This window comes from Drosophila tropicalis, unplaced genomic scaffold, assembly GCF_018151085.1.
Source record: "Drosophila tropicalis isolate 14030-0801.00 unplaced genomic scaffold, ASM1815108v1 contig_109, whole genome shotgun sequence".
NCBI classification, from domain to species: domain Eukaryota; kingdom Metazoa; phylum Arthropoda; class Insecta; order Diptera; family Drosophilidae; genus Drosophila; species Drosophila tropicalis.
Genome location: NW_027172455.1, coordinates 215,894 through 232,085, shown reverse-complemented (window position 1 = coordinate 232,085; position 16,192 = coordinate 215,894). Strand labels below are relative to the sequence as shown.

Here is a 16,192-nt window from a genome sequence, read left to right as displayed (position 1 = left end):
AGACTTTAAAATTAAAGGAACCAAAATAAAAAATTTAAGTGTAGCACTCACTCCCAGATTGAAAACCATTATTAATGATACGAAAAGCTTGCAATAATGCGTAAATATCACGATGATCCCATCTGGGGCGGCCTCCCAGGAATATCGCGATTCTTATCAAAATTACATAATCATGTCCGCTGGAAAAATATGCGCAAAGATATTGTCCAATATGTAAAAAATTGCAAATTTTGCCAGCTAAATAATTCACAACGACACACAAAGCAACCTATGGTTATAACACTAACACCTCAAAATGATTTTGATGTTGTGTTAATTGACACAATGGGACCACTTCCAAAATCGGAAGACGGGTACGAGTATGCGGTCACAGCCATCTGCGACTTAACAAAATACTTTGTAAGCATTCTTGTTCGAACTAAAAGTGCCAAAGACATAGCCAAAGCAAAAAAGTAATCTTGACGTATGTCCCTAGCAAGAAAATAATTACTGATTTGGGCACAGAATATAAAAATCAGGTAGCTTCAGAACTATATAAGCTTCTTCTGACCACGTCACTTCCACAGCATATCACCATCAAACTTTAGGAACTATTGAACGAAACCATAGGACATTCAATGAATATCTTAGAATGTATGTTTCTTCAGATAAAACGGATTGGGAAACATGGCTTAAATATTATACTTATTGCTGCAACACCATGCCATCAACAGTGCATAAGCACTGTCCCTTCGAATTAATTTTTGAAAAAATACCCTTCCCCTATAGCTTCAGAACATCCAATGAGATAGATCCAGCCTATAACATTAAGGCTTACGACAAAGAAGTCAAATATAGATTACAATGTGCACGTAACAGAGCTCAAATATTAGTAGAAAAACATAAGGTAGTTAATCAAAATATCTACAATAAGAAAAGAAATACAGTAGAATTATCGATAGGAGATCTAGTAATTGTAAGGAATGAATCAGGACATAGGCTAGATAGTAGGTACAAGGGGCCCTATAAGATAGTTAGTATAGATAGAAAAAATAATAACGAAATAGATAAAAATTATAACAAAACTAAACTAAAAATATCAAAGAAGTTAAATTCGGCTATGCCGAAGTTTATATACCCTTGCAGTCCTTGACAATAATAATTTCACATGTTCAAAATTTGTTTTCTGCAACTCAATTCATTAATATACAAACAAAACAATTTTACTCTTCATACTATGTACAATTTGTTCTTCTTCTTCCCTCATTCCCTAAGCAAAGCAACGCACGCATACACATACAGTTTATGTAGCGTTGCGTCTGTGTGTGTATGCATGTGCTCTGTTGATTTGATGATGACGTAGTAGGCAGCAAGCAGAGCTGCCGGCAGCGATTGAACCGATTTATATAGACTGTAACTTGTGTTCTATTTATCCGATCAGGGTCAAATTTTGGGATCTGAGATTTTATATCAAATTCTATTATATTGGTAAATTTCATGGGGATACTCCAATTTTTGCAAAAATTTTTGTTCCAGAGTTATATGATATAGTAGTCCGATCCCAAAGATTTTCATACTTTATCTCACCCGGGTAAAAAAAAGCTCCCAAAAAAAATTTCATCCCGATAGCTCTTAAGATGGCTGAGTAAAACGCGTACGCACCGACGGACAGACGGACAGACGGACATGGCTATATCGACTTAGCTTCTCATGCTGATCAAGAATATATATACTTTATGGTGTCGGAAACGTCTCCTTCTGTGCGTTACAAACATCTGACCAATTTTATAATACCCTCTGCAAGGGTATAAAAAAGTAAAAGTTCCAAAAATAAAAAAGATCGCGATTGCAAAAATTGTATAGGGCTCCCAGTCGCCTCAGAGACGCCTTTTTACAATCATATTGCTATTAGTTTGTTCTATAAATACTAAGCAATTAATACTAAGTTGCTACAACAAAGTGCGTAATTTTCGGTCCAACGCAACAACGCATACTTTTCGGTGATGTCGTTGACCCCACTGAATGCTACCGTAAGCACTGAATGCACCGAACAGCACCGTCAGCTCGTTGACAGCAACTACTGCAACATCTGCCGAAGTATTGACCTGCCTCAAGCCGTCAACGACAAGTCGCGCAGAGTCAGCCACAAAAATAAACACAACGCCTTCTGTCCAAACTGGAATGGATAGATATATCAAAAAACCTAAGCGGAAGCAAAGTCCGCAAAAGAAAAAAAAGGGGCAATACGCCGAAAATAACCAAACCAAATGAACGAGTAGCACTCCTAATCCATCATCGAAAAGTACCTCCGTAATGCTAATATCAACTTCTATATCTACCAACTAAAAAGCAGTAAAGGGCTCCAGGTTGTGTTAAAGGGGATTGAGCCATCGGTCACAACTCAAGAAATGGCAGACGCATTGGCCGAAAAAAACTTTGCGGTTAAGTTTGTTGTCAACATCATCAGCAGGAACAAAGTCGTACAACCGCTCTTTAAAATCGAGCTCCAACCAGATGCAAAGCGGTCGAAGCCAAATGAAGTACCCCCAATCTACAACGTTCAGCTTCTATTGCACAGAAGAATCACCTTAGAGGAGCCCCATAAGAGATAACAACCACCGCAGTGTAAAAGCTGCCAGGAATACAACCACATCTCTAACAATTGCAATCTTAGGTCAGTATGTGTTGGCTACGACATCATAAAGATGGCATTTGCACCAAGGACAGAAACAACGTCGCACTAAGACTATGCAGTAACTGTGGAGGAAACCACACGGCCAACTACATAGGATGTCCTGTCTTCAAAGATCCTAAATCACACTTAAACGAGCGCAAACCCCCAGATGGACCAAAAATCACCTTTAACGCCTCGAAAACTACACCGGAGGTATTCTTCGCCAGGGCTGTTAGATCATCTAATATGCCTGCTACATACAGTCTTAGTATATCCTTCGATAGTGTGCTCCGAACTGGACAGACGGAGCCCGCGAAGGAGACCCCGTCACTCCGCTTTTATGGCGTTCATGCAAAACTGTATGCACGAACTGATGCGGAATCAAAAAATAATTTTCAAATACCAAAATATACCTTCTACAACTACAAACCATCCAGACCGAAAAGCTCATTGCGAGACTGGTATCCTAATCAAAAACCGTATAAAACACTCTTTCCTCAACAGATTTGAAACACAGCACCTAATCAAAAACCGTATAAAACACTCTTTCCTCAACAGATTTGAAACACAGCACCTACAAGCAACTGCTATAACCGTCCAAACCAGCTGCGGCAACACTACATTGGTTGCCTACGAACCGATGGATAGAACAATTAGTAACGGAAAAACGACGTCTAAGAAGAGAATGGCAGATTACTCGATCACCAGCAGCAAAACTTCTCTTAGGGCATGCCAATCGCAACAGGAGTTAAGACAAGAAGAAAGCTGGGCTCAACGGAAATACATAGAAAAACTCAGTCCAACCAGCACTAAACATCCTCTGTGGAAAGCCCACCCAACTTTAAGCGCTCCTACAGAGACAGTTTCACCGAAAAGGGGTCCAACCGGTGGATGGGCTTGCAGTGACGAAGAGAGGGCATACGTATTTGCCATACATCTTAAAATGGTTTTCCAGCCAAATCCAATATCAAACTCATGTGTACTTCCCCCTTCGAGCACATTAACGGATAGTGAGTACTCGGAACTCCAATCAGATGAGGTCACTGCAGTTATTAAAAACCACATAAAGCCGAACAAAGCCCCTGGCCATGACTTAATTACACCGAAAATTATCCTAGAACTCCCTTTCAACGCCATAGAATACATTTTTGTCTTTCATTCTTTCGTGAAGCTAATTTATAATATTCAATTTAAATTCATTGCATTACTAATTCTTAATAAATCGCTGTACTCATCGCGAAGTTTGCGTTAAATTTACAAACATTTACATATATAAATTTATAATCAAAACTTTAACAAACGCAAATATAATTTTGTTGTTGCGCTGCTTAGTTTTTTGATTTCGTTCTATTTTTTGCTCCCACCCGCGCTCTCAATTTACAGTTCATAGTTTGCTTTTGTTTGTGTGGTGTTGGTGCTCACTATTCTTTTGTTTTCTCTTTTGATCGCGCTCGCCGTTAACTTCGCGCTGGTGACAAGTTTTTGTTGTTGTGTGTTTTAATGCAGAAAAAAATATAAATATTCTCTTTTTTTGTTTGATCTTTCTAATTTGCATATTGCAGTTAGCTTTTGCCTTGGTTTTGCCATGTCCGTCCGTCCGTCAAACTCCTCCTAGACCGTAAGAGCTACAGAGCTGAAATTTTGCACCTAGGCTTGTATATACTGCAGGCGTTGTATATCTCGGATTCAGCCGGATCGGACCACTATATCATATAGCTCCCATACAAACCCCAAAGTCACGAACAGTGACTTTTCTCAATAACTTCGTTATTTTCTATGTTATTATCGTGAAACTTAATTATTACGCTTATAAACGACTGTGCCAAATTTGATCAAGATCGGATGACTATATCATATAGCTCCCATAGGAACGTTCGGTCGAAAACAGTGACTTTTGTAAATAACTTCGTTACTTTTACCGCGGTTGCTTTCAAACAGTTGTTAGTTTAATATATCTGTTAATGACTGTGCCGAATTTGATAAAGATCGGGTGACTATATCATATAGCTCCCATACCAACGATCGGTGGAAAGAGTGACATTGATCAATATCTTCGTTATTTCCTATGATTGTAGGGCATTCTTTCGCAAACATAAGCCTTTTTAGATAAAACGTTCTTCCACATTGATGGCTAATAGGTAAGGAAAGAGTTACAAAAAAAGTTGCAAGGGTATACAAACTTTGACGCGGTCGAAGTTAGCCCCGGCCCTCTGGTTTTATTTCAAATTGTATGAAATTTAAAGAACTACATTTAAATACCCGTCGCTTGTTTGTCTATAAAACCAAATTATGTAACAACTACTTTGGTAAAGATCATGAAGTCAAGAAATGTAAGTCAACCATCAATTGTCGCCTATGTAAATTGAGGTACCACACATTAATACACGTAGAGCACTCAGACGCCTCTAATATACAAGTTGCTTACACTGTCCGTCACATCTACCGCCTTCCCACCTATCTGGAAGGAATCATATATTATTCCTCTTCATAAAAAGGGGAAGAAGTCCGAAGCCTCCAATTATTGGGGTATTTCTAAATTGTCTGCCATACTCAAAGCATTTGAGAAAATAAGAACATCTCGATTGCAGCATTTTTGTGGCTCAATTATTTCGTCATCGCAACATGGCTTTAGGAAACGTAAATCGACAATTACTAACTTATTAGAATTTACGTCTCACTCAATCAAAGGATTCAAGGCTGACGTGCAAACTGACGTCATTTATACTGACTTCAGCAAGGCCTTTGACCCTGTTAATCATACTCTGCTTTTATATAAGTTGAACACACTTGGCATCCCTACCCTTTTGCTTGATTGGATTCTTCAATATCTTTCTAAGCGTACACAAAAGGTCCTCTTTAAGTCTTCATTTTCTAAGACCATCCATGTGACCTCTGGAGTACCTCAGGGTAGACATTTGGGTCCATTGCTATTCATTCTTTTTATAGATGATCTTACATCGGTAGTGTCACATTCTCGTGTGCTTATGTACGCGGATGATGTTAAGCTTTACCTCAGTTTTAAACACATATCGTCTTCTCGCCTGCTTCAATCCGATGTTAATGATCTTGAGAGTTGGTGTGAAACCAACCTATTAAACCTCAACGACTCTAAATGCAAAATCTTTTTATAGATGCACTCCATACTTAGCAACTTATTATCTAAACGACACTCCCTTAGAGCGGTTAGATATTATCAATGACTTAGGTGTTCTTATGGACCATAAGTTAACTTTTAATCCTCATATTTCTGCTACAGTTAGTAAAGCTATGAATGTTCTTGGGTTTGTGAAACGATGGTCAAAAAAGTTTGACGATCCGTACACAACCAAAATTCTATATACTTCATAAATCCGTCCTATCTTAGAGTACGGATCCTGCATATGGTCACCTCAATATGAGACGCACCAAAGTAAAATTGAATCTGTGCAAAAGCGATTTCTGCTTTTTGCTCTTCGCGGACTAAATTGGGATCGCAATGTCAAATTGCCATCATACTCCAGTAGGCTTCTTTTAATCAATCTTCCTTCTGTAATTAATCGTAGAGTAATGCTTGGTGCTATCTTTATTCATTAACTTTTAATAGGTGAAATAGACTTTCCTGAGCTATTGAACCAGGTTAACCTATCTGTACCCCGTAGACCTACTAGAAATTTTATTCCTCTATCCTTGTCCACGCGATCGTGCAGTCCGATATGCGGCTGCGCGCCACGGTCGGTCGGGCGGGAGGTGGACAGCGCTCTGCTTGGGCTCGCGCGAAACAGGCAATGTCCTGGTGTTGTATGGGCCACTTGAACGTACTTCGCATTGTACGCGTCAACGTCCAGACAATATAAAAAAAAAAAAAGTCACACCTTAAACTGAAAGCGAGTAGCTTACATTGGATCATCAATGCTCGGTCCCCTCTACGTCTGGAGTATAAAGTCCTCCTATACAACTCCGTATTGAAACCCATCTGGACTGGCGGTGACAACATTCAAATATGATCTAAATATACCTAGCGTAAAATCTGAAATAGGTAGTCAACAACTGAAGTATTCTGCGAAACTGGATGCACACCCAAATGTTCTTGCAAATTCCCTTAAGCGAACTAATAATAGAACTCGTCTTAAAAGAAATGATAGATCAACCCAATTATAAGTGATTAGGGCCGCCTGCAATATCCCCACGATTTATCTTAAGTACTAGATTAAGAAAAATATCTCAAACCTGTTGTTAGGCTCTAATTTAAGAGTAGATTCAACAAATATATATTTAACGTTAAAAAAAAAAAAAAAGTTCGAAAATAGCAGTGCCCTTAAGCTTTGACTTCAAATCATATTAAAAGGACCATAATTGCACCAATATTTTTTAAATTCATAATCTATATTTATATAGAATAAAATTACTATCATTTTGGACTGAACAAAAAGTCTCCATTTTTAGAAATGAGCAAAATATTAAAGAATAGGGCATTTTGAGCTGTTCATAAAAATAGCAGAGAATTAAAATTTGTCGTTTCTAAATTATTTGAAACTTCAAATTCAGGTCACCTTTGGTTCTTAGAAGTTAATACATAGTTGTGAACCACTTATTGGTAATATTCGTTCGGCACCTGCGCCGCACCGATTCCTGCAAAGCTAAACTGGCATCTGCTGTCATGTTTCTTGAATAACTTCCCAGTGTTGGACGGTTTTCTTTTTGTGACGCTTCTCTGAATGTTACCCCATACATTTTCAATGGGTTACCAATCCTGCGACTGAGCTGGCCCTGGCATTGATTCTTTCGAATTAAAAACAACTTTTTCGAGATTGCTCCTATGTTTTGGGTCATAAGACCGGTGATATGTCCATATTATGGACATATTCCATATGGTATAGGACAGCATAACCTTTGCCATGATGTTCATGTACGCATTTCGATCCGTACTCCCATCAATCTTAAGAATAGGACTAAGTCCAATATACGAGAAACAAGTCCACATCATTCCCTTTAGCCTAACCGCTGTTTGTGTGTGGTTTGGGTGGTATACTCTGTATATTCTGGACGACGTACACTGTTTAGAACCTGCACCACCAAACAAAACTACACTGCGGTCGTCTGCCCGAGAATATTACCCACTTTGCAATTGGATGATTCATATGGAGTTTTATCAAAATACAAACGTGCTTTTACATGCTTCTAAGAGTTGAGTGGGAGTTTCCTAGGACTTCGCCCGTTTATCTATTGTTCTATGAGTCTGCGCCGACAAGTGACATCCATTACTGCCAGGATTAGATCACGTTTGACTAAATAAGAAGATGCAAACGGATTGAATCTGCAGTATCGTACAAAGTGTCAGTCATCTGAAACCGTTTTTTACCCGTTTTACGCCACGTCCTTCGGGTTTTTTTGGAAGCCTAGGGCAGCAGACACCATCTTTGCAGAACATCCAACTAAAATTTTGATTTTTATACCCTTCCAAAAAGGGTATATTAATTTTGGTCAGAAGTGTGCAACGCATAGAACGAAGCATCTCCGACCATTCAAGGTATATATATTCTTGATCAGCACGACGAGACGAGTTCAAATAGCCATGTCCGTCCGTCCGTCAAACTCCTCCTAGACCGTAAGAGCTACAGAGCTGAAATTTTGCACCTAGGCTTGTATATACTGCAGGCGTTGTATATCTCGGATTCAGCCGGATCGGACCACTATATCATATAGCTCCCATACAAACCCCAAAGTCACGAACAGTGACTTTTCTCAATAACTTCGTTATTTTCTATGTTATTATCGTGAAACTTAATTATTACGCTTATAAACGACTGTGCCAAATTTGATCAAGATCGGATGACTATATCATATAGCTCCCATAGGAACGTTCGGTCGAAAACAGTGACTTTTGTAAATAACTTCGTTACTTTTACCGCGGTTGCTTTCAAACAGTTGTTAGTTTAATATATCTGTTAATGACTGTGCCGAATTTGATAAAGATCGGGTGACTATATCATATAGCTCCCATACCAACGATCGTTGGAAAGAGTGACATTGATCAATATCTTCGTTATTTCCTATGATTGTAGGGCATTCTTTCGCAAACATAAGCCTTTTTAGATAAAACGTTCTTCCACATTGATGGCTAATAGGTAAGGAAAGAGTTACAAAAAAAGTTGCAAGGGTATACAAACTTTGACGCGGTCGAAGTTAGCCCCGGCCCTCTGGTTTTATTTCAAATTGTATGAAATTTAAAGAACTACATTTAAATACCCGTCGCTTGTTTGTCTATAAAACCAAATTATGTAACAACTACTTTAGTAAAGATCATGAAGTCAAGAAATGTAAGTCAACCATCAATTGTCGCCTATGTAAATTGAGGTACCACACATTAATACACGTAGAGCACTCAGACGCCTCTAATATACAAGGAGAGTCAACAAAGCGGGCACATTGCAAATGTGGTCATTGCAGGTTTATATAGCGCTCCAGGTGACACCGTAATCCCAGTATTTTCTTACCACGCTTATGAAGATTTCAGTGTTCTGGTTCGGACTTTTTGACAAATTTCAAGCATCAAAAGCCACAATTGAAGCCACCGATCTAGTAGAGCAACACTGTCGACGTACGCATACTCGCACACAAAATGAAATGACATTGTCAACTACCCATTTAAAAACGAAGCCCCACACATGTACCCAACATCGTTTCAGCTTGGAGTTCGGGCATGTAGCAAAAAACTTTGGCAGCCAATTTAACGCATCTCAACAGTGCATCAATTGTGGCAGCACAGAGCACCATCGTGCCAGCGAATGTTGCGAATAACCATCATGCATCCTCTGTACCCGAGCGGGGGGCAAAATGTCTCACATAAAACGCTAAGCAGGGTGTGTCCGGCGTTCCTGAAGGCCTTAAACAAAATCAGGGATGTTTAGAGCACTGCGGCTCAACCTCAATCATTGCAGGGCCGCCCATGACTTACTGACTCAGTCAGTCAGGGAGTTACGGGTAGCGGCTGCATTGATAAGTGAGCCTTACAGCCGCATGAGTAGTGGAGGCTGCATTCAGTCGCTGGATGGAGGATCAGCAATTTGGGCATGGGAAAGTTCGCCATGTCAATTGGAAAATAATCACGCAGATGTTGGATATGTAAGAGCAGAGATATCTGGCGTACGAATATATAGCTGTTACTTGGCCCCCAGCCTAACTGCCAATGGCCACCGTAAGGTGGTCTTAGCAGGCGATTTTAACGCCTGGTCTGTGGATGGGGATGCGCAAGCACAAACTGGAGGGGAAGAGCCGTTCTTGAGGCGTTAGCATCCCTCGATGTGGTTCTGCTCAACGAGGGATCGCAACACACTTTTAACAGGGGTGGTGCAGCGTCGATAATTGACCTGCAGCGGGCTGTTCAACAGTATAAAATGGAGGATCAGCAACCACTACACCGGCAGTGACCATGAAGGCATTTTGTGCGACATAGGAGCCAATAGCAACACAGCAGCAACTACGCGCAACTCGTGCAAAGGGTACAAAGCTGAGACGCTAAATCCGCAGCTATTCGCCGAATCGCTGGTCATTAATACCACAAATGACCCGGAGACTGCAGCAGATGCGGTGACAACTTGCCTCACAGAAGCATGTAACAGGAGTATGGCAAGACGAAGCACATATCGGCGACACCACACACCCGTATACTGGTGGTCCAACGATATCGCCGCAGCTAGAAGAGACTGCCACATAGCGCGTCGCCAATATTCTAGGTCAGGAGGCAGCGATAATGCGGAAACACTGAGGCAGCAGTATAAGGCTTAGAGAAAAATACTCAAAAGAGCAATCAAAGACAGCAAGCGTACGCTATTTTTCGAACTTTCCGACACAGATCCTTGAGGAAAGGCATATAATACAATTGTAAAAAAGCTTCACGGGCACAAGCAGCAAGCTCCGACAGACTCCGAGAAACTCGGCCGCATCGTATCCAGCCTTTTCCCGGCAGTGCATGACCCAGCAGAAACGCAAGATCCATCGGCGACATCAGCAGAATATGATGTAGAGATTACGGTGAGAGAGGTAATTGACGACAAAGCGCCAGGCCCAGATGGTATACCAAGCCGCGCCACTAAGCTAGCGGTGTCCTTGCAGCCCGATGCGTTCGTAGAACTCTTTAACCTATGCATGAGGTCAGGCATATTCCCAAGCAGATGGAAAATCCAGAAACTGGTCCTTATTCCCAAGCCTGATAAGCCACCAGATGATCCCTCAGCATATAGGCCCATTTGCCTGCTCGACACTCTAGGCAAAGTGTTTGAAAGAGTCATCTGCAGCAGACTGGAAGTGGCCATAATAGAATTGGGGGACTTGGCTCCGCTTCAGTTCGGGTTTCGCAGACCACGCTCGACTGTCGATGTCATAAAAACAGTTGTAGACATAGCGGCAAATGCAATTGAAGGCACAAGATGGAAAGGCGGAGACAAGGAGTATTGCCTGATAGTCACACTTGACGTCGAAAATGCTTTTAATTCTGCCCGCTGGAACAAAATTCTATCTGCATTGGAAGGCTTTGGAGTGCCCATGTACCTAACACGTATCATACGTGGCTATCTCAGCAACCGGACTCTCCTGTACAGTACCGATGACGGGCTTAGAACGCATCACATCTCAGCCGAAGTCCCTCAGGGCTCGGTATTAGCAGCAACAACGCAACTAGAAGGGTCGCTCGCACAGAGGCGAGGCAGCGCACGATTGATAGATGGCAAATGAGGTGGGATGAGGCATTGAACGGAAGATGGACTCACTCGCTAATTCCGAATATAAGAGGCTGGATAGGGAGAAACCATGGCCAAGTGTCGTTCCCGATGACACAATTCTTAAGCGGGCACCGCTGCTTTCGCAGCTATCTGCATCGTTTCAAGATCGACAATAGTGGTGCACCGAAGACATTGAGGAGGATGCTAGCCATGCACTATTTACGTGTGGCCGATTTGCGGAGCAGCGGACTCGGCTGGGAACACAGCTGGGTACATCTATTAACGCGGGCGATCTAATCTCGATTATGCTAGAAAGCGAATCTAACTGGAGAGCATGCAGCGACTATGCGGCGTCTACAGCAGCTGAGCTTCGCAGGCTAGAACGCGAGAGGGCCAGGGTAGGGTAAGTAGGGAATTTCTGTGCTTTCGATGCAATGGCCCACTGGCTAGTCCCGAAAGTAATGTTTCCTACACCCAAATGCACAAGCCACCATCAGTAACAAACTTTCTCTTACCTATATTTCTGTCTATTTGTTTTGCTTACCTATGTAGCCTGTTATTGTTATTATGTTATTACTTGTAATATTTATTGTTAAATTTCTATAACCTACTATACTATATCCCACCATCTAAATAAATGAATTAAAAAAAAAAAAAAACATCGTTTCAGGCTAAGCAACGGTAAAAATGAACTAAAGTTCATTAGAACGAAAATTTCGTAAGGATCCTCATATTAAGCAGCAATGTGTAAAGTTTAAAAACGACTATGAAAGCCAAGGACACATAAAACTACTATCACCGATGCAAATTGATGAAAACCCCAATACTTGCGTATATTTATCTCATCTCGCTGTACTTTAACCAGGCAGTTCGAATACAAAATGTCGCAGTGTATTTGACGGCTCTGGAAAGGATGAGAATGGTTTCCCGCTAAATGCAGGCTTCGCATAGGACCATCTATACAACTAGACTTACTGGGAGTATGTCGACAGCATCGCTATATATTTTCCGCTGACACAGAAATGTTTTGCAGGATTTTAGTGTCATCCAAGCACATTAAATATCAACGAATTACATATATAGCGCATTCGGCCCATCGCCATTTTTAGCTGTGCGAGTATTAAAGCAACTCGCCGATGATTATCAAAAAAAGTACCCTTTAGCATCAATCGCGTGTGCAAGAGACGCATATGTTGATGATATTCCTATCGCACTTAAAAAAGACCTTATTTCCTAACTGAGCGAAGCAAATTTTAAACTTCACAAATGTAGTCCAAATTGTGACGCACTTCTGTAAACGAAAGAGAAGAAAGAATCTGTGAACATCATGCTTCGAACGAAACTTTAAGAATTCAGCAAACTTCGCACGCTGGCACGTAGTACGAGACGAGCTTTTCCTACTTCAGACCTGTCGCATTCCTCGTTATATTGCGATACCAAATACAGACATCAAATTTCATGGGTTTGCGGATGCTTCGGCACAAGCTTTTGGAGCCTTGGTGCACAGCCTAGAGGAATGCTAACATCAAAACTTGTGGCGTATCAGCTGTGGTGGACGGGACCTAGTTGGCTGTCAAGTCCCAAATCAACATGGACAGCAGTCGTACCCCAATGTTGGCAGTCAGTAGACAACAACGTTACACGGGCAATTCCATAAGTCACAATACATTCGTTAGAGGAGAACGATTGGTTTCAAAAGCTTGCGAGCGAAATTTCGGATTGGAGTCGAGTTTTAAGAATTATCTATTATTGCCATCAATCAGTCAAAAACTAGACACATTCACAGTAATAGAAATTCAACATGCCCATAATCAGTTCAATATATTTAACGTACATTCTTTGACAGGGAATGTGAAGCTCTCAGCAAAAGATGTAAACTTTCTCCCAAATCAAAGCTTATTCAGTTAACACAGTTTTTGGATGAAGATAGGGTTATGCCATTTGGAGGACGCATCGATCATTCATCATTGAGCTAGAACGCTAAACTTGTTTGAGTTGTAAAGTGGTTTTCCGGTGCATGATTTGTTTCATGCAAAGACGAGCTACCTGGTCGGAGATTATAGCTAATATAAGGGAACCTAGGGTACAACCCTTAGGATGTCTTCTTCATACAGGAGTAGATTATGGAGGTCGCTAACATATTTACTGGTCGCACACCAAACTTTTAAAAGACATGGTTTGCAGTATTTGTTTGCCTATCTATAAAAGCAAATCATCTTGAGCTGGTGAGTGATCTTACGTCGTCTGCATTTATCGCCGCTTTGGAGCCTTAATGGGCACATAGAGGACTAATCACAGTTATGTGTTCTGACAACGGCACCACGTTTCAAAGTGCAAAAAAGGAACTTAAAGAGCTGCGAGGGTTACAATTGTTACAAAGCCAACCAGGAGGAAGCATAAACTGACATTTTATACCACCTTTTTCACCTTATTTTTGCGGAATTTGGGAGTATTGCATAATGTCAATCAAGTTACACCTTCGCCTATTCGTTGGTGCTTATGTGACAATTTTTGAAGAATATTCCAGAGTTCTTGTCAAGAAGGAGGGCATACTCTTTTCTAGACCATTTCGTTCAGAAGTGCCAACAATCCACAATTGTGGGAGTGCGTCGACGAATACTTCGATAGAGTCCTGCTGAGTTTTGCTGAAGAATATGCCCAAACAGATGAGAAAAGTAATGGTGAAATAAAGGTTGATGCATTGGATATTAACCACATTATAAAACAAAAATAGGTTTTCAGTGGTTTGAAAACCAAAAAATTAAAAATAACTTAGTCAATTGAAGTGTACCCATTGTTTTCATAAAGCACGAAATTCTGTAATTTTATTTTTATACCCTCGCGAAAAGGTATAATATAAATATATTTTGGTCAGAAGTGTGCAACGCATAGAAGGAAGCCCTTCCGACCATATAAAGTATACATACATATATATTCTTGATCAGCACTACGAGACGAGCTCAAATAGCTATGTCCGTCTGTCCGTCTACAGAGCTGACATTTTGTATGGACGCTTGTTTATACTGCACAGATTGTATATCTCGGACTCAGCCGGATAGAACCACTATATCATAAATTCCCATTCAAACGGCAAATTCATGAGCAGCATTCGCCATTTTTTCTTATTGACGCCTATAAGGAATAAGTAACAAAAAACTGGCAAGTGTATACAAACTTTCGGTTCTTGTTGTACATTTTGAATAAAATTATTTGTTCCTTTTTAAATTAAGGTTTTTTTGGAACAAATGTTCAATAAAGAAAGCTGCATTTAAAATATTGATGATTAAGGTTAATCAGACACAGTATATGTCTTTCGGTAAAGCCAAGCCTAGCAACCTTGTGTCGACTTCGCAACATGGGTACTTTGGTCAGTTTAGACATCTTTATAACTTCTGAGTCCTTAAGTACTCGCCAAACAGTCATCCCTGACACAGATCCGCCCACATGTGAGGCTAAAGCTTTACAAAAGGTTAAGCTGTTGCTGGTTTTTTTTAATAATTTTGCGTTTATCGCGCGCACTTAACAACGGCTTTTGCCCAGGTCATTTTTTTTAATCCATATTCTTCGGGATTGTCCAAAAAATTTTCTTTTCCCGTTTTCGCGAAATACTCTAAATAGACTCTTGTCTCGAAAAGTGAAAAAAAAAACGTCTCATACTTTGGTAATAATTATACCCTTGCAAAAAGGGTATATTAATTTTGGTCAGAAGTGTGCAACGCATAGAACGAAACATCTCCGACCATACAAGGTATATATATTCTTGATCAGCACGATGAGACGAGTTCAAATAGCCATGTGCGTCCGTCCGTCAGTCCGTCTGGATCGGCCTAGACCGTAAGAGCTACAGAGCTGAAATTTTGTATTCTATATAGTGCACAGGTTGTATATCTCGAATTCAGCCGGATCGGACCACTATATCATATAGCTCCCATACAAACCCCAAAGTCACGAAGAGTGACTTTTCTCAATAACTTCGTTATTTTCTGTGCTATTATTGTGAAACTAATATTAGAGAGTTTATTACGCCTATAAACGACTGTGCCAAATTCAATCAAGATCGGATGACTATATCATATAGCTCCCATAGGAACGATCGGTCGAAAACAGTGACTTTTGTAAATAACTTCGTTACTTTTAACGCGATTGGTTTCAAATTTAACATTTGTTAGTTTGATATATCTGTTAATGACTGTTAGTTTGATATATCTGTTAATGACTGTGCCGAATTTGATAAAGATCGGGTGACTTTTTCATATATAGTCTATATAGTAGATCGGTGGAAAACAGTCACTATGATCAATATCTTCGTTATTTTCTATGATTGTAGGCCATTCTTTCGCAAACATAAGCCTTTTTAGATAAAACGTTCTTCCACATTGATGGCTAATAGGTAAGGAAAGAGTTACCAAAAAAGTTGCAAGGGTATACAAACTTTGACGCGGTCGAAGTTAGAACCGGCCCTCTGGTTTTTATGTGAAATTGAAATTGAGTCCTACCACGATCCACGCCGCCGGGGACTATGAGACTATATGATATAGTCAACCGATCTGGAACGAATTTAGCACAGTCATTAATAGCCATGTTAAACTGTGAAATTAATTGCGACAATTGAGAAGTTATATGATATACGGAGATGACTGGTTTGGAAGCAAACTGCAATCGAAATATAGGAGGAATGAACACACGAAAACTGAATTTTCTCCCATTTACTTATTTCGCAGACCTTATGGTGATATGTAGTTCAAATGTCAAATAATAACATGTATATTAAAGGAAAAGACCCAATTTATTCATATCTTTAAAACAATTTAAAATCTATTTTAAGGGCTTTAAACAACATTAA

At 40.2% G+C, this 16,192-nt stretch overlaps 1 protein-coding gene across 1 annotated transcript in view; it reads right to left on the bottom strand.

The window, feature by feature from the left end:
- The window catches only part of Utx (Utx histone demethylase), a gene marked incomplete at its 3' end in the record, with an annotated part of 233,247 nt that overhangs the window by 143,399 nt on the left and 73,656 nt on the right, over positions 1-16,192 (bottom strand). Inside the window, exon 6 of the mRNA XM_068285047.1 lies at positions 15,846-15,896. Within this exon, the coding sequence (XP_068141148.1) occupies positions 15,846-15,896 (51 nt within the window). The remainder of the gene's footprint in view (positions 1-15,845; positions 15,897-16,192) is intronic.